General features: G+C 30.3%; 1 protein-coding gene and 1 pseudogene across 1 annotated transcript; both read left to right on the forward strand.

Annotated features, from left to right (window-relative positions):
- The first annotated feature begins 2397 nt into the window (after positions 1 to 2397).
- LOC105117200 (triacylglycerol lipase 2-like) lies at positions 2398 to 4708 on the forward strand (annotated as a pseudogene).
- An 8027-nt stretch (positions 4709 to 12735) lies between these two features.
- Positions 12736 to 19173, forward strand: LOC105117199 (uridine kinase-like protein 1, chloroplastic). Its single transcript, XM_011014775.1, has 14 exons — positions 12736 to 13224; positions 13313 to 13404; positions 13490 to 13559; positions 13676 to 13794; positions 14374 to 14470; positions 14976 to 15055; positions 16054 to 16248; positions 16844 to 16927; positions 17012 to 17072; positions 17383 to 17443; positions 17662 to 17755; positions 17857 to 17929; positions 18580 to 18662; positions 18775 to 19173. The coding sequence occupies exons 1-14, from the start codon at positions 13047 to 13049 to the stop codon at positions 18919 to 18921; spliced, it is 1434 nt and encodes a 477-aa protein (XP_011013077.1). The 5' UTR covers positions 12736 to 13046; the 3' UTR covers positions 18922 to 19173.
- Positions 19174 to 19465: the final 292 nt, after the last annotated feature.

The raw sequence follows: 19465 nt of genomic DNA on the forward strand, positions 1-19465 counted from the left end.
TTTTCCCACATAGTTTTTCTATTTTATTTTTTTTATTTTTTAAAATTATATTTGTCGAGTTTTTTTTTTAATATTGAGTTGATTAAAAATTTAGTTTTATAATTTTTTTCTTTAAAACATTGTTGATTGCTACTGTGTTTCTCCGCATGATTTTTTTATGATTTTTTCTGAAATTACCTTTTTTATTTTATTTTTTAATATTGAGCTGATTAAAAATTACAGTTACAATATGTGAGAAAAACATTGTAATATTTCTTGAAAATTACTATTGATTACTATAGTGTTATTTCCCACATGTTTTTTTTTGTTTTTATTATGTTTTTTTCTATAATTATCTTTTTTAATTTTATTTTTTCAATACTAAGCTGATTAAGAATTGCAATTACAAGTAAATACAAGTTTTTTCTTATAAGACAATATGGATTGATATAGTTTTTCCTCACATGGTTTTTTTTAGTTTTTTTTGTGTTTTCTTTTTTTGTAATATTTTTTTAAAAAATTATCTTCGTTAAATTTTTTTTTTAATATTGAGTTGGTTAGAATTTAAATTTGTAATAAAACTTAATCATGTGGAGAAAACACTATAGTTTTCCTCACAAAATATTATAGATTGCTATAATGTTTCTCCGCATGGTTTTTTTTCTTATATATTTTTTTAAAATTATCTTTGTGAATTTAAAAAAATCATCTTCGTTAAAATTTTTTTAAAATATTGAGTTGGTTAGAATTTAAATTTGTAAAAAAATTGTTGATTTCTTTTTTAATATTGAGTTGGTTAAGAATTATAATTATAATAAAACTAAATCATATGAGGAAAACGTTATACTTTTTCTCACAAAACACTGTGAATTGCTACAATATTTCTCTAAATAGTTTTTTATTTTATTTTATTAGGAAAAGTACTATAGTTTTCCTCACAAAAATTGTCAATTACTACAATGTTTTTTCTTATGAGTTTTTTTCCTTCTAAAATTATCTTTTTTGGTTTTTTTTAATATTAAGTTGGTAGAGAATTTAGGTTTGTAATTGTTTTACTTTTTATTAACAAAAAAACTAAATTATGTGATGAAAGCATTGTATCTTTCTCATAAAACACTGTAGATTGTTATAAATTATTTTGTTTAATCTCTAATTTTTTTATTACCAATATAATTTTTTTTATCATAAAATATTTGTTTTCTCGTACTTTTAATTTTTATTATTTATCTAATATTAATTTATAATTATAATACTATTAAATATATTTCTTTTATAAGGCCACCGTAATACGTGGGTATATTCATATCGTGTTTATGGATATATATTTTGTGCAAATGGTAAAGACAGGCGCAACAACCTCCGCTCACAAAAATTGTCAATTACTACAATGTTTTTTCTTATGAGTTTTTTTCCTTCTAAAATTATCTTTTTTGGTTTTTTTTAATATTAAGTTGGTAGAGAATTTAGGTTTGTAATTGTTTTACTTTTTATTAACAAAAAAGCTAAATTATGTGATGAAAGCACTGTATCTTTCTCACAAAATACTGTAGATTGTTATAAATTATTTTGTTTAATCTCTAATTTTTTTATTACCAATATAATTTTTTTTATCATAAAATATTTGTTTTCTCGTACTTTTAATTTTTATTATTTATCTAATATTAATTTATAATTATAATACTATTAAATATATTTCTTTTATAAGGCCACCGTAATACGTGGGTATATTCATATCGTGTTTATGGATATATATTTTGTGCAAATGGTAAAGACAGGCGCAACAACCTCCGTAAGAACATAATAAGATTTTGGCCATTCATAATGGGAGAAAGAAAAGCCCTAACTTGATTATGCATCCAACGTTTTATTCTTTCGCTGTGTTAAAATAGTAATAAGCTCACATGAAAGTTATAAATTCAAATGAAATAAATTTCAATAAATTGGTACTATAACTTATAACTTAAAACCTGGACTGTTACCATATCTTGTATAGACAAGTGAAACATGTATAAGAACCGACAATTCATTATAAGAGAGGGAGAAGACTTAACTTGGTTATGAATCCAATATTTTATTCTTTCTCAATGTGTTAAATTAGTAATAAGTTTGAATGAAAGTTACAAATTCAAATGAAATAAATTTCTCAATGTATTAAATTAGTAATAAGTTTGAATGAAAGTTACAAATTCAAATGAAATAAATTTCTCAATGTATTAAATTAGTAATAAGTTTGAATGAAAGTTACAAATTCAAATGAAATAAATTTCAATAAATTAGTATTGTAACTTATAAATTACAGTATTGGTATAAATTTCAACAAATTAGCATAAATTCAATAAATTGCAGCTTTTTGGTCTTGCCCTCCTTTGCTCTTACACAGTTATAACTGGATATTGCGATCAAGAGGGCATAGAAGTTATGGCTCCCCAAAGCATGTCTAGGTTGGCTTCAATTTATAGTTTTTGCGTGCTAGGCTTGATGGTTATGCCCCATCAAATTTATGGCTCGAGCCGTGGCTCTTTGGCCTTAGCCAGTGGCATATCAGATCAACCCACAGCAGATGGTATATGTGCTACTTTGGTGACAATACACGGGTACAAATGCCAGGAACATGAAGTAAGATGAGCTGAAACAATAATCGGTGTTGGCCAAGTTTGTTAGAACTAGCTTGTAATGCAATAAAAGAAAGTGGACTAACATGGCGTTTTCTTTGTGTTTAATTTCAGGTGGTAACCGAAGATGGATATATACTTAGCGTGCAAAGAATACCAGGAGGTCGTGTCGGCGTCGGTGGCAATGGTGATACAAAGAGGCAGCCAGTTCTGATACAGCATGGGGTGCTTGTAGTAAGTGCCTATATATTGCTTTTATATGCTTGTTTATTGCTTTTATATGCTTGTGGCATGCATGGTTAATTTGAATTATATGATGCAGGATGGAGTGACATGGCTGTTGAATCAACCGGACCAAAATTTACCTACCATTTTAGCTGATCAAGGGTTTGATGTCTGGATTTCGAACACCAGAGGCACTAGATTTAGCAATCGGCATCTCTCTCTTCAAGTCAATCAACAGGTTTCCTACTCTCTCTCTCTAAATGCATGCATGCATGCATATATACATTTCTTTTTCCACAGTAGTTAGCTTAGTTCTAATAACGCAGGGATATTGGAATTGGTCATGGGATGAACTGGCGAAATTCGATCTTCCAGCAGTCTTTGATTATGTGTACAATGAAACAGGACAGAAGATACATTATGTAGGTCATTCCCAGGTATGATTCATATCTTGCCATGAAAAAAGAATATTATTCCAACAACTTAATAACAATAATCCCTTTGGAACCTATTATAATATCAAGAGAATCTATTTCTACAGGGTACTTTGATAGCTATGGCAGCATTATCAGAAGGTTTGCTGGTGGGGAAGATCAAATCTGCAGCCTTGTTGAGCCCTGTTGCTTACTTGAATACCGTCACATCAATACTTGGTGTTGTTTGTAGAGAAGCCATTGTACGTAATTAGGTTCCATTCATTAGTACATGTTTAAATATTCTTTATTTTACTTTTATTTTTTTATGAATGATTAATCATTTAATTAAGGACTCTTATCTAATTAATCCCACCTGCTTCCACCAGGTTGCTAATTTATTTGGTGACTCTGCATTTGATCCAAAAGGGTAAGAAAGAAGAGCTGAAACTAGTTCATACAATCACAAATTAACACCCCCTCCCCCTTGATTTTAGATATAATAACAGATTAAATAACGACTGATTTCCTTAATCTTCCTTCCTTTACAGACAACTGCTACCATTTTTTAACATCGCCAAAACTCTATGTGATGCTCCAGGCATCAACTGCTACGACTTGCTGGCTCCATTAACTGGTATAAATTACAATCTCTGCGCTGTTGGTGCACCTTTCTTTCATATTTACATTTTATTGAAAAAGAACAGGAAGAGTTTCCATAGTCCTCACCACATATACATTTCCTTCGCGATCATAATAAACTAAATGCTTCAATTCATTTCTTCCAATTGAAAGGCCCCAACTGCTGCCTCAATGTCTCTACTTTTCATCCGTTTATAAAGAATGAGCCACAACCCACATCATTGATGAACATCCGGCACTGTGGTCAGAGTAAGTGTGTCTACCCTGCAAAACGTTCTTTAATTATCATCGGCATACATTCATTGGCTGTTGTCATCATGTATATCTGTCCATATTCAGTGGATTCGATTTAAAATATATAGTTGTGATATAGCAAGACATGCACAGGTACAAGGGTTTGGAAATGCGAAAAATGAAACCATGCCATGAACACTATTTGTGTAATGAATTAATTTTGCCAAGTACAGTTGCTGCTTCAATTCGCTCAAGTGAATACTTTTTTCAGGCATTCGCGAGAAGGTCGTGGCAAAATACGACTATGGATCGTCTGAGGCTAATACGGCTCGCTACGGAGAAGCGAAAGCACCTGCTTATAATCTCTCTAATATCCCCAAAAACTTGCCTCTCTTCCTAAGCTACGGAGCGCTAGATATACTCTCTGATGTTCATGATGTCAACCTCTTACTCGGCATTCTCAAGCCCAATCATGATGTCGACAAGCTCACCATTCAATACATCAACAATTATGCTCATATGGACTTTATTATGGGAGTAAATGCCAAGGATGTTGTGTACAGTCAAGTCCTATCATTTTTCAAAAATCACACTGGTTTTTGAACTGGGCATTTATACAACAACATATGTTCACGTTCCTTTTAGTTTTTAGGGGAGAACCATCCCTATTGTTTGGGAAATAAGAGATGGGCCATAACTTTCAAGGCTTGTTGCAGGTTCTGTGGACGTGGGAATAAGGAAACTTGAGAAAGAATTTAGATTATTTTTATTCAATCGCTCATCACTCATCTGCTGGAGGAGATTCTATATAGATGGATAGATATTAATCGTGCAATTCTAATATAATGAATGTTCGAATATCATGTTTTCTTAATGTTATTTTCATATTAATCGTAGGGATTTTTATACAATAATATCCTCGAAAATATCATCTTGGGACTATTGTCTACGGCAAAAAATTAATAAAAGAAGTTGGAGATCAGTTTTTGTATAGACCATTGCAGTTTAACACGTTTAAATTGTTACTATATATACAAAACAACTGTAGCCATTCGTGAGGATGATGACTTGAGGCTACGGTTTAACTAAATATTATGAACGAAAAGGAGATAAAGTTCAAACTATATCATAAGACAAGCTCCCCATTTCATCTATCATATTCAAGTAGATTTGATTCCTTTTTATTTATAGATTATATTTGTAATTTTTTTCTAAAAAATTGTTCATTTATTTTTAATATTTATGTATTCCAAACGTATTATTTATCAATTTTTGAAACTGATATAATATAGGATATTTAAATTATATTTTACCAGTACATTTCAAGTATTTAGGATATCTCTGGTAATGTTTTCATGTTTATATAATAGTAGACTGGATCACCATAAAGTGGTAGAAATATTTTTACTATAGAATATATAGTAGAGGTGCTTGTCCTATGATTTATTTATGTTGTCTGTAAGTTTAAAAAGTGAAGATTTTGAAGAGAAGATTTGATTGATTAGATGAGAAACTATTAACAAATTGATCATGCAGATAATTTAATAGATGCATATATGAATTAACGAGACATAGCTAAATTTTAAAAAAAGGTGTAGTTGTAGCTATATTTTTATTTTTTATTTTTTTATTTTTATTCTTTTTATTTTAATATTTATTTGATTTTAATTTTCTTTTCATAAATTATATCAGTTTGCTTTTTTTTTAAGATTATTTGTGATTTATTTATGTTTGATTTTACAAGTATTTATTTTTATTATTGTATAGCAAAGTATAAATAATTAAAAGAAAATTAAAATTAAATTTAAATTGTAGATTTAATAAGTTAAACTGGAATTCTAGAGTAATATTTTTTCATCTCAATATTTAAAATAATTATTTTTAGTTTTTTTTTTAATATATTGCAGATTTAGCAAGTTTTTTGTGGCTTGGAATTTATTATTTTTATGTTCAAAATTTTTCTTATTCTGTCTGCAACATAGAGTAGACCTGTAAACTAGTCAGTTGCTTTCTGGTTTTTTTTTTTTTTTACAAAAACAAACCTTTTCAACAGGAGGAAGGTCTTTTTAGGATTTAATATTACCTTTAGTTTTAGGGGTAGGAAATGAAATATTATGAAAATAATGGAATTTAGAGTACTTTACTTGTTGATTTGGGTTATTGAAATTGATAGTTGAATCTAAATAAATATTATTCTTTAATATATATTATAAAATTAAAGTTATTTAAACTTTAAACTTTTAACAATGGTAGAGTTATTTAAACTTTTAACTTTTAACAATGTTAGAATAAGTGCAACACACGATTAGCACAAGTGAAGTGAAAGAAATTGATAAACCAAGAAGGTATGTAAGTGGTCGTGAAAAACCCGAAGTGTTTAGACCAAGAACTGTCACGTAAATGCAATTTTCATGTGCAGGAAACATGCTGGAAGTAGGTTATGTTTGTCAAAGACTTGATCTAGGTTGTTGGCCAGGTCACAAAGTTGAGGTGTTGGAGTTGCGGTTTCTGCCATTCTTATTGTGAATATTGAGCAGTGATGAGAAAGTCCTCTTTTGTCAACCTTACTGTTTGAGACTAGTTTCATGATTTTGGAAATGTTTTCTTTTCTTTCTTTTTTCATCTTGTCGGACCTTGGTGAGGGTGTGGATATATATATATATATATATATATTCTCTCATGAGATGAGAACATTGCAATAATGGTCTATAAGGATAATTACCGTGAAATAAGGTGTTTTAATTTATAATTTATAGGTAGTCAAATTACTTTTTTTTTTTTTTTTGCTTTGCTGTTTCTACAAAAGAGAGGGCATGCCTAGAAATTACTTACCAATAAAGAGGCTTAACTTTTTTGGAATGAGCACTCTATTGTAGTTAATGTGCAAAATATATGTCAAAAAGTGACCTTAACTTATTGACACTGATTGAATACTTAACAATAACAAAAGAGATCACACGTGCATAATATATATCTGTGTGTGTGTGTGGAGAGAGAGAGAGAGAGAGAGAGATCACATGTGCATGCTCATAAGCATTATTTAAAGCTACATATTTGGGAGTTCTGTTTACGTGAAAAATTAACAAATGCATGTGTGGTAAAGGAAAAAAGAAGAGAAAAAAAGAGGGATGCAATCGCAATATTAAGTGATATATATGCGAGAAATAATATTTCACAGAAAAGAAGTTCAAACTTCAAGCTTCCTTTTTCTTTTTTCTTTTTTCTTTTTTTTTTTAAATGAAGGAATGCTAGAGGTAATTGATTGAGGTCTTGATTTTATAAGTTACTTATATTAAATATCATGTAACGATCTGTTTCGATTTCTAGTCCTCTCTCCTTTAACGGGACTGACCCTTTTGATCGCATAGTCACATCCAACTTTCCAAGGCAATAAGATATAGGCTCTTGAATCCACCGGAACAAAACTTACCATTGATTTTAGACGATAAAGGATTTGATGTCTGGATTGCTGTCACTCTAGCCACAAGATTAAAGGTTTTTAAGATATGTTGTTTTTTTATATTTAGAAATATATTAAAATAATTTTTTAATTTATTTTTAACATTAACACATCAAAATAATTCAAAAATATTAAAAATATAATTTAAAATAACAAAATTAAAATTTAATAAAAAAAACTCGGTTCAATCACAGCCTGATGCAAACCTCTAGATCATATAGTAAAGAAACTCCCTCCATAAGGATAATACTTCTATATAAAAACTAAAAATCATGTTTGAAAAGTGTAGCAAAATAAAAATATATTCTAAGACACCAATATTATTAAAATTAAATTGAATGACGATAAAAACTTGGTTATACCTTGATAAGTCATATTTGATCTTTGTTTCAATTAAGGTAATGTGTTGCATAACATAAAATACAATTTTATTTCATAAACTTATGTTTTTTTAGTAAACAAAACACTTATCTAATGCTTCAAACAATCCTAATGGATTCCCACATATGAGCTGATTTGAGCTCACTTATAAAATTAACTAAAATAAGTAGTAATAAACTACAAAATAAGAAGAAAATAATAAAAATAAAAAATTAATATCTTAAATATCCTAAAATCAGATTTGTCATCTCTAAAAAATTTCAAATAAATTAAAAAGTCTTATCTGAATTTGAAAACCAACAATTAATAAAGAAAATCTCCTTCTTTTTTACTTGTCAATTTAGTTTCTTCCTAGATGAAAGAATCATTAATTAATCCTTTCTAATTAAGAAAACCAGATCTGCAGCCCTTAATATCCTTTGTTGATTAGGAAACTTTCTTCTTTGTAGATAAATATTCTCCAAAATAATAAACAAAATCTCCTTAATATTTTGTTGATTTAACCTTGTAGAATTAGAAAATCAACTCTAAATAAATCTGATTTAATCTCAACATTTTAATTAACCTAAGCTAACTTTGAACCTCATGTGACCCAAACTTATATTTATTAATAAGGACCAAATTAGATTCAAAAGATATTCCGAATAAACTTTCTGCATAACTTATTCGAATAAACTTTCTTTGCTACTAAAAAAATATCTGAGGCATAACTTATTTTGATATAGCTAAATTATTCACCAAAAAAATTGAACCAAACTTATTATTCATAAAAACTTTAATTTAATCGAATGGATCTCTAGATAAAAACTCATTGTAAAAAACTCAAGACTGAACTACATATTAAACCATATCACCAATCAATCTCAAATATATAACTGAATACTTACTATAAAAAATCAAAACTAAACCTAAACTATATCACAACCCCGAATAGAACCTTAGGCATCCATTCATGTGAACTGGTTCCCTCACTCTTTTCGACAGCTATGTCATATATTATTATAATTAAAAATTAAGCAATAGTATCTGTGAGTTGAACCTGTTTGAGAAGAAGACTTGTTATTTATTAATTAATGCATAAATATGTTTGAAATTTATAGTACAATTTTTTAGCAAACTAAGTCTCTATTTGTTTCTACGTTTTAAAAGAGTTTTTGAAAAAATTTGATTTTTTTTATTAACTTTAAATTAATATGTTTTTAGTATTTTTAAATCATTTTGATGTACTGATGTCAAAAATATTTTTTAAAAAATAAAAAAATCATTGACATGTTTTTTGGCACGAAAAACTATTTGAAAAGCAATCATAACCACACTTTCAAACAAGCCCTAATACCAAAGCTAGAACTCAGGGGATAAGAAAAACGGATACTACAATGGTATAGTACTAGTGTTACATCAATCAATATCTTGTAGCAGGCACGAAACTTTTCTAATAACAATAATAATAAAGTTTTGTTTTTCAATCTGATCAATTATGTCAGGATTTCTGGAATCGGTCATAGGATGAATTCGTGTTCTTCAAACTACCAGCTATTTTTTTACTATGTCTGCAGCCAAACAGGGCAAAAGCATTTTTATTGAGAATGTTTGAAACTGAAGTATAAATTATTTGATTAATATTTTTTTACTCGTAAATATATTAAGCTTATATTTTTAAATTTTTAAAAATTATTTTTAATATTAGTATATTAAAATAATATAAATAAAAAATTTAAATTTTTTATAACACGGTTTTAACTATGTTTCCAAACAACCTCCACCTGGGTAATTCTTTTGTGTGAATTATATCCTTCACTTCTTGTCATGAATCCAATTCCTAGGCATATAATAAGCAACACAAATGTAACATCTTAAAGTGCCTTACCTATGCTAAGCCTTGGAACTTATACATTTGATATCATAAAAAAAAATAACGACACATAAAATAAAATATCAAATTCTGATGAGTTCAATAAATAAATTAAAATCCAATTATTTCATAAATAATCCCAAACAAATTCAAAACATAATTAAAATCATTATATGGAGTATCTATGAGCAACAAAAAAAAAATAAAGTATCAGCCTCAAGGACCAAACGAGGCATATCAACTTAAAGAAGTAAGAAGAACACAACTAAAAGATCTTACTACTGAAACTAAACTAAAAACCTAAAAAATATGAATGGAGAGGTGAGTCCAAACACTCATTAAAAGGTAATAATTATAATATATGTTAATATATATTTTTAGATAAGTGAATAAGGTTACATAAATCTAGTACCGAATGAAACACATATATTAAAGGTATCATACTAAATGATGTATAAAAGAAATATGCATGTCAGAATTACATATCATATTATTGACATTCTACTCGTTATTTATACATGTATATAATTGTGGGAGGCCAATCTGCACAGTATTAACACCCTACTTGCTAGCTAGGAAATATAATATCATTTGTACACAAGCTAACTATTTTCAATTAGCATGGAGTAACTAACTACTCTCTACTAGTCTGGAGTTTTTGATAGCAGTCTAAATGGGGTAACAAAACTCATGAGCTCAAATGAACAAATAGTATGGATATAGGGTTCATGGTTTATCATCAAGAATCATAATGCAAGCATGATCATATCATAACAAATATAAAGGATATATAAACCATGTTCAAATCAAATAAGCATATAATAAGTATTTAAGAAGAAAACAAAATAACAATAACTAATTAGGCTCATATAATCAACAATAGCAACGATACTCACCATTTCATATCAATGCTCGCGTACACACACACATGATTAGTACTTAAAAATGCATTTTTATCAAGATTTTATATCATTATTTTGCACTTAAAATATCAATAATTCCTTAACTAAAGTATATTTTATAATAACAAGTCATATACCATAAGATACCTTTAATTTATGATAAATGTTCATCTTAAATGCATGTCTATCACATAAATGAAAGGATTGATTGACGAGTTTAAGTACTGAAATTAAAAGGACAAAGAGTTGGTCAAACTTAAAAACAAGATGCTGGATCAACTCAAACTGAAATATTGTTTGGTCATTGGGTCATATATGGAGTTGTAGATCTTGGATTTAGGTGTGCTCTATATAGATAGAAAGCTAAGATATAGGCCTAAAACAGTTATGCAGAAGGTAAGACTCAATTCTGCTATTTAGAAGTCCAAATCTTAGCAATAATAGATAAGTCTGAATTTGTCCTACAGCCCAGATATTATTCGGTGTTTAGCCCATATCTTGAGTTATAGAAGTCCAAATGACCTCAATTTTTTTCCTGTAAAGCTAAGACAATTTCTTAAAACTTTCATGATTCAAGTTTATTCGAATTCTGACGTTAGTAATGACGTTTTATTCATATAAGAAGATAAGAATTGTCATCAAGTTAATAATTGACCACCCATTCAATAATTAGTCAACAAATGAATAGTTTTCAATTTTAGCTTATAAAAGGAGGTATTTGTTATATATTTAGGTATCTTGGTTTTCAAATCGAGATCATGTTCTTGCTCTTTCTCTTTATATTTTTGAAATGTTTAAGTTTTGCTTATATTAATCTTTTATTTATGCTTCCAATTTTCTTTCCTTTACTTGATTAACTTTTATCTTATTTATGTTCTTATCTTGTTTATTTATATTTCTCTTCTTTCATTATGTTTAGTTAAGTTTATTTTATCAAGGTGAAAATGTTACACTAATGATGTAAGAATAAGTATAGTGTAAACTTAATATGGATTTTAATATTTGCTACTAACATGTTTTGTATTTGTTATCTTGTTCACTCTTAATACTTTGCTTGTTAAATGATTAATCTAGATTTGTGTTATATAACATTTAGTATAATAAATACTTGACACTTTCATAACCCAACTGTATGGTATAACCGACACTTATGCTATGAAAGAAACTTGATTTGTTATTAATGACACAACTAAAAGATTGATGTCTTCTCCCAAGTGTAGAAGTGCCGAAGTAACAAATAACCCTGGCAAGACCAGGGTTGAACTATAAGGAGGTTAATTGTATAAATTATAAATAATAATAATACAATAACAACAACAACAACAACAAAGAAGAAGTTGATAAGAGAATTAAACAAGATGAACATTTACCATAAATTAAAGGTATATTATAGTTAAAGACTTATTAATACTTCAAGTGCAAAATAATTATATAAAATCTTGATAAAAATATATTTTTAAGTACTAATTAATAAGATACAATTCTAAGAAATAAAATTTTATTAAAAAATTTATATCAACATTATGATCTTTCTTATGGAGAAATAGATTCAAAGATTTGTTGACATAATTTTTGCAATTGGTTTTCATTTTCTACTTAAAACTTTGAAAAAAAAATCATAATTATATTTATTTAAAAATAAATTTTAACCTAAATTAAAATTTCATTTCTAAAATTAAATCACTTTTTTATTAGTTAAGGTTTCATTTGATATGAATTTTTCCAATTGATTTAATTATTTTTTAACTTTTAGCTCATATAAAGTTATAATTATGTTTGGTTAAAAATAAATCTTGATTTAAATTAAAAGTTTTTGAAAAATTAAGTTAAAATTTAAAACTTGTAACTTTTGCATTATATAAGCAACTCATACTATATAAATTCTTTAAAAAAAATTTGAAATGAATCCTTTTTATCGAACATAGTTCTAACCTTTTAAGTTATTAATTATAAAAAAATTAAATATCTAATTTTTTTAAACAAAAACAAATAACAGCTTTGAGTTATTTTCTAGATGCAAAATCCAAATCCGGAAAAAACAATCTACATGTGAGCATCTAAAGGCTTTCTTTTGCCTTAAAAAAAAAATGGAAATATGTGGTAATCAATAGCATATTCCTCTTCTCGCAACACAAACCCCGAATTCTGTCTGCTCTCTCTCTCTCAGAAAAAGAAAAAAGGAAAAGAAAAAAAGAAAAAAGAAAAAGAAGCTACAGGCCCAACTCCCAAGAACACCAAACTGCAAGGTTCAGCCACCCACACTTCTTATTTCTTCCTGTTCCTGGTCTTGTTCCGACAGAAACTCTAGTGTAGTGGTTACAGTAGGAAAATAACCACTATATAACGATGCCGGAACAGACCAATTCTATTGACTACGTAATGGAGAAGGCCTCAGGTCCTCACTTCTCCGGCCTCCGTCTCGATGGCCTGCTTTCTTCTCCTCCGTCTTCCTCCACTGCGTCTCCCTCTCACCGCTCCGCCTCCGCTTCTGACTCCAATGCTCCCAAACAACCTTTTGTCATTGGTATATTTCACTCGCTCACAAATTTAAATTATTTAATTTTAATAAAATACTAATATTGTTTTTTTTTAATATTTTATTAACTTTGTAGGTGTTTCTGGTGGTACGGCTTCCGGTAAGACTACAGTGTGCGATATGATCATTCAACAACTTCATGATCACCGTGTTGTTCTTGTTAATCAGGTTTTTTAATTTTTTAATTTTTTGGATTTATTTTTTTGTCTGTCATTTTAAAATTTTATTATTATGATTTGTTTTTGAATTTTAGGATTCATTTTACCGTGGCTTGACGGCTGAAGAATCGAAGCGAGTGCATGAGTATAATTTTGATCATCCTGGTAAAATTGAGTTGTTCTTCAAATTTTGAGAAATAATAATTTTTTATTTTTTACTTATTTATTTTTATTTTTTGTGGTTAGTTGTTTTAGTGTTGTTATTGTTGTTGTCGTTGTAGATGCTTTTGACACGGAGCAGCTTTTAGACTGTGTTGAAAAGATGAGAAGTGGGCATTCTTATCATGTTCCAATCTATGATTTTAAGAGCCATCGCCGATGTTCGGATAGCTTCAGGCAGGTACTTCCTTTACCGAATTTTCAGCACCAATGACTCTTTTTTTTCCTGATGATTGGTGTGATAATTTTGGATACCGGATGGTAAATCGTGACATTTTTGATCAATCATTTTAGCGATTTTAACTTGGTACCCCATTTGGAAACTCTTCCTTTTATAAAAGGTCGAGGTTGCTGCGTTTCGCTCCCGCTGTTGGCATGGATGGAGAAAATGTGGTATCGCATATATTTTTTTCCTGCTGCAATTCTATGCGGGAAATTACAAGTGCAGAGGGTGAATGATTTAGTGATAATATTGTGAGGGTTTGTGAATTTTGACATCATCACAAGTAACCCTACTGCTGTTCGTGCACTTTCTCGCCATTTAGTTAAATCCCCTATAAACAGCTGGAAAGCTCTACTGTCATGGAAAGTAAGAAGTTGAAATATTTAATACATGGGCATTTGAATTGTTCTTGGCACTATTTACTCCTTTTTTTCTAATTATTTTTCAATCTCTTTGCCTTTCTTCTTCTAGAGAGGGTCATTTTAAATGCAAATTCTTTCTAGTTTCTTTTGAAACATTACTTGGATTTTTTGTCAGGTTAATGCTTCTGATGTGATTATCCTTGAGGGGATTCTGGTTTTCCATGACCAGCGTGTTCGCAACCTGATGAACATGAAAATATTTGTTGATACAGGTTTGAGTTGTTAACTAGTTATATATCATGGAAAACATCCCCCCTCAGTATTCTGTAGGTCTTGGAGATTGTGTGGTGTGTGCTTGTGTGGTCATGCCCTACTTGAGCTCATTAACACACACAATCTGGTAAATCGACAGGCAATTGCTATATTATAAATCTTTTGCCTTTGGGTGACCAAAGATGCAGCACTCTTGACAAGAATAAGTATGGTAATGATTAGTAATCTGCATATTGGATCTACTTGTACATAAATCCTTCAGTTTAACATAAAATGGAAAACCATTTTGGGCCCAGAATGCCATATGATAGTGTTATTTTAATCATAACTTAATAATGTAATAAAGACATAGAAGTCTAGTCAGACATGTTGGGAGATGGTTTGCCTAAAGAGTTACTTGACTGTCAAATGAAGGAAGATGCAGTTAAATTATTTTAGCTATTACTATATTTTCTTTACTTTGCTTTCTTGCCTTTATTAGTATTGATGATGTGTTGCCTCTAGATGCTGATGTGAGGCTTGCTCGTAGAATAAGGCGTGACACAGTTGAGAGGGGTAGGGACATAAACTCTGTTCTTGAACAGGTTAGCACTTTGTGCTTATTATATTTTTTTGTCCTCAATTAGTGAAATAATGATTAAGGTCAGCCATGGCTTGTAAGTGTGTATTTCACATAAACATGTTTTGCATGAAGCATTTCATTCCTATTTTAATTTAAAATTATGGCATATTTGCTAAGTGTATTAAGCAAATTTAAATTATATTTCTGAATATCCTTTGTTTTTTTTGCTTTGTATGTGATTGCTTGCATTAGTGCACACTGTTTCCTGATTGTATGAGAACCGCATTGTAGAAGGAAAGTGGCTTACACTCAAATGGATATAACACTGTGTTTAGTATTCATCATCCATCTCAAACCAGCAGCACATGCATTGAAGCACTGGGGCTAATGCCTGCCTCTAGTTTAAGTTCAATTATCATGAACTTGCCACCGGAGGACCCAAATTAAAGTCTCTAGATGTCAAAGGAAAGGATTCATTTCATTCTCCTAGTTTTGTACTCTATACCGTCCACTTAGAATGAAATGGCTGTGGAAAATAGGAGTAGGATTTTGACTTCTAAGAAGTGTCTTAATCAAAATCTATTTCAGCAAATGGTGTGCTGGAAATTGTTATATCCCATCAATTAGTGACTGAAATGCAAGCGCTCAACTGCTGCTGCTACATGCTTATCCTAGGAACAAACCCCCATGTTGAGCACATATACAGACAGTAGCGGATCTAAACTTCCATAGCAATTCATTTGTGTTTGTCTGTTGGCCGGAGGCAAGAAACTCTTCTGCTGGACCACTAAAGTGACCTTGGATCATTAATTACAACTTTAAAATCATGGATCGGTGATTAGTTAATCCATATTAGAGCAAGGATAATGTCCCATTTTAATATTGCTCATGATTTTCAAGGTGCTTATGCTGTGAATTTTTGCTGAAATTGAGAGGGTAATTCTCAGAGACTTAATCTCTTTAAACTCTTTGTGACTGTTATTAATGTCACACACTGAAGCATAACTGTTGATTTTGCAGTATGCTAAATTTGTGAAGCCTGCTTTTGATGATTTTGTGTTGCCTTCAAAGAAGTATGCTGATGTGATCATCCCACGGGGAGGTGACAATCATGTTGCCATTGATTTAATTGTGCAACATATCCACACTAAGCTAGGTCAACATGATCTGTGCAAAATATATCCAAATGTGCATGTCATTCAGTCAACTTTTCAGGTATGTCTTTTGTATTATTTTCCATTTGTTGCTATTATGCAGCATGTGAAACTCATTTTGGTAGTGTTTTCAGTATTTGCAAGAGAGTGCAAAACCTATTGTGTGAACTGTATTAGTGGTAATATTTTAATGGTTTATGTCTTCAAAACAAACTGATTATATTCAGTGATCTATAGTGACCATTCAATGTTACCATATAAAGTTGAGTCTATAGGTAGTGCCAAAAGAGGCATCATGACTTTGGAGTTGGGGCATAACAGTTGGAATAAAGCAATAGTTCAAGTGAACAAGAATGTTATGTTAGCATGGCTTTTGGTTTTGGGTGTTGGACATTATGAGAAAATGTTGGCCAAACCCTAAAATTTGTCATTTTCTTTTATTTGTATGTATATCTAAACAAGTACCAAAAGAAAGAAGAAGAAACCAGTGTGGGAATGGGTCAATTGGCAGTATTATGTCAATGGATGAGACTAGTGTGCTTAAAGATCTTCCTTAGCCTCTGCAGATAGACTTGCAATTTAGTTGAATTTGAGTCCTGTCCAGCTTTGATTCATCCTTTGTTTGGATTTGCTTATGTTGATGAGTCATGTTGCAGATAAGAGGTATGCATACACTGATTCGAGACAAGGACATATCGAAGCATGATTTTGTATTTTATTCAGACCGACTTATCCGTCTGGTACATTTTATCCATTTTTCCAACATTCCTCTTGCACTCTGTTCTCATTATAGATTGTAATAAATGTTTTCACTGAGTTTTCAGGTTGTGGAACATGGTCTGGGCCATTTGCCATTCACTGAGAAGCAAGTAGTGACACCAACAGGTGTGTTGGCGTAGAATAAATAATGAAGCGTGGGTTCTATAATATGTTCTCTTTGTAACATTTCCTTTTCTTTTCCTTTAATTCATTTTTTACTGCATCACTCATTTTCCTTGTTTTTAGTTTTCTATCTTTATGTGTACATATATATAAAGAGGGCGATAATTTTTGCAACTTAATTTGAAATACAAGACTTTAGGTGTTGGGAAGCCCTTGCATTTTCTGTGTTTGAATAGTTGAATGTGAATATTAGATGAATTTACTGGTCAATTCTTCTACACAACATTGAAAATTTGATTTTATTCTATTCTAGGATCGGCTTACACTGGTGTTGACTTTTGCAAGAAATTATGTGGGGTTTCAATTGTTCGAAGGTGAGGTTTAAATCAGTTATTTACTTTGGCAGTTCTAGCATTTGGTTTGTTGGCATCTTGCTTCAGGAATGTGTTGAGCGGCAAGTTGTCATCTTAGGGTGCAAGCAGTAATGAGTTTAGATACATTCTTCAGCTTCCCGACCCTGATGCTAGGGCCATATTGAGCCTCAATACAGATATATTTCTGCTTACCAGTACTTCTTGTCTGTCATTTACAGTGGAGAAAGCATGGAAAATGCATTGCGAGCATGCTGCAAAGGAATAAAAATTGGAAAATTTCTCATCCACCGTGATGGAGACAATGGAAAACAGGTAAAATTTTATGATTACCCAATAAGAAATTCCACACAGTACTTGAGGATCACATTTTAGTTATCTTTTAACATTAGATTAGCTGTTTCCAACTTATGCAGCTTATATATGAGAAGCTCCCCAAGGATATTTCAGAACGGCATGTCCTGCTTCTAGACCCTGTTCTTGCTACAGGTATTAAGTTTCTATTCACTTCAAAAGCAGAATGGATTGCTTAACTTTGCCATTGTCTGTTTTATATTAAATTATCAAGTATATTTTCCTTTAGAGTTACTCTTTTTTGTTTTAGTTGGTTTATTTGGTGGTGATCTCTTCACTTCTATTTTCTATTTCTTGAGCTTTTTCTTGCCCCCTCCCTATTCTGGTTTCTCAATGAATAATGTAGATTCTGCTGAAAATTGTTTACTTCATTGGAATCTGATTTCATGTCCGCACAGGAATTTTACTATAGTAAGTTTGTTCATGGGAAGAAGCATTTTACATCCATGTGTAAAATAGTACTTGGAGCCATGCAATGGCTTGCTGTTAGTGTAACCTTGATAAATCTGGCCATTTTCCAGCTGAACAATATTTGGCCAGATTTAGGAGCAATCTTTATTTTAAGTGAAGCTTTGAGTAATCCCAGAAAATTGGTCTTTGATTTAAGAGCAATCTTTATTTTTTGCTGTCTAGTGGTGCTTTATTAGGATGCATGATGGCTTGTATTCATACGTGGTATGTCAAGTATCTGACCAATTATGTGAGAAGGCATTCATTGTTCATCCATGGAAATTATTCATTGCCTTGTAGGTGATTGATTGCTATCTTTGATAATTTTCTTTAAGGTAACTCTGCAAACCAAGCGATAGAACTTCTCATACAGAAAGGAGTTCCAGAATCCCACATCATATTCCTAAACCTAATATCTGTAAGTTTGTGTCTTTTGATGGCTTTCTTGAAGGTAAATCTATACTTGTTGCAGTATCTTGCTCGAGTTTAGATTGCTGAAGTTTACTGATATTTTCACTCTGGAACTTCAGGCTCCTGAGGGCATCCATTGCGTTTGCAACAGGTTCCCATCCTTGAAAATCGTCACTTCAGAGATTGATGTTGCCTTAAACGAGGAATTTCGGGTCATACCAGGCATGGGTGAGTTTGGTGACAGGTACTTCGGCACTGATGATTAAACAGAGTAACTGACAAGCAGGAAGAGGGATACGAGGAACTAGTGGATGGTCCTGTCAAGTGAGACTAATATCTCAAGATTTTATTAAGAGACTGGCTAGTCTTTAATTTGTACCTTTTGAGTTATATCATTCGTGTTAATACGAGTATTAGTCACGTGATCGGCATTGTTGATAAGATCACTTCTCCTAAATTATTATTATTAAGTATATATATAGCTAAAAGGTGCGGGTAACACACTATTTCCCCACATTCATTAGCAATGTGTTTTTTTTTTTTTTGTCTTTTTATTATAATTATTATTACATTTAGATCTTTTTTTTCTTTTGGTTTTTGATTTTCTTTTTAATTTATTACTTACATGATGTGTTTATAAATATTTAGAGTTTTAATTTATTTTTTATAACGATTATCATAATATTAAAAAAATATTCTAGTATTGGGTTGGTATCAAAAAAATATCATGGCATTGTGGTTTAAACTAGGTGAGTTTGATTTTATTTTAATTTTTTTTTAATTTTACTTTTTAATATTTAGCTGATTAAG

This window comes from Populus euphratica, unplaced genomic scaffold (assembly GCF_000495115.2).
Source record: "Populus euphratica unplaced genomic scaffold, PopEup_1.0 scaffold1217.1, whole genome shotgun sequence".
In the NCBI taxonomy this organism is placed as follows: domain Eukaryota; kingdom Viridiplantae; phylum Streptophyta; class Magnoliopsida; order Malpighiales; family Salicaceae; genus Populus; species Populus euphratica.

Bases quoted from the DNA above. Each gene is read 5' to 3' on its own strand.
- LOC105117199 (XM_011014775.1), top strand. From the start codon at position 13,047: ATGCCGGAACAGACCAATTCTATTGACTACGTAATGGAGAAGGCCTCA. The intron at 13,560-13,675 runs GTAAAATTGAGT...TTGTCGTTGTAG, and splicing joins GTATAATTTTGATCATCCTG to ATGCTTTTGACACGGAGCAG. The intron at 17,073-17,382 runs GTGTGTTGGCGT...ATTCTATTCTAG, and splicing joins GCAAGTAGTGACACCAACAG to GATCGGCTTACACTGGTGTT.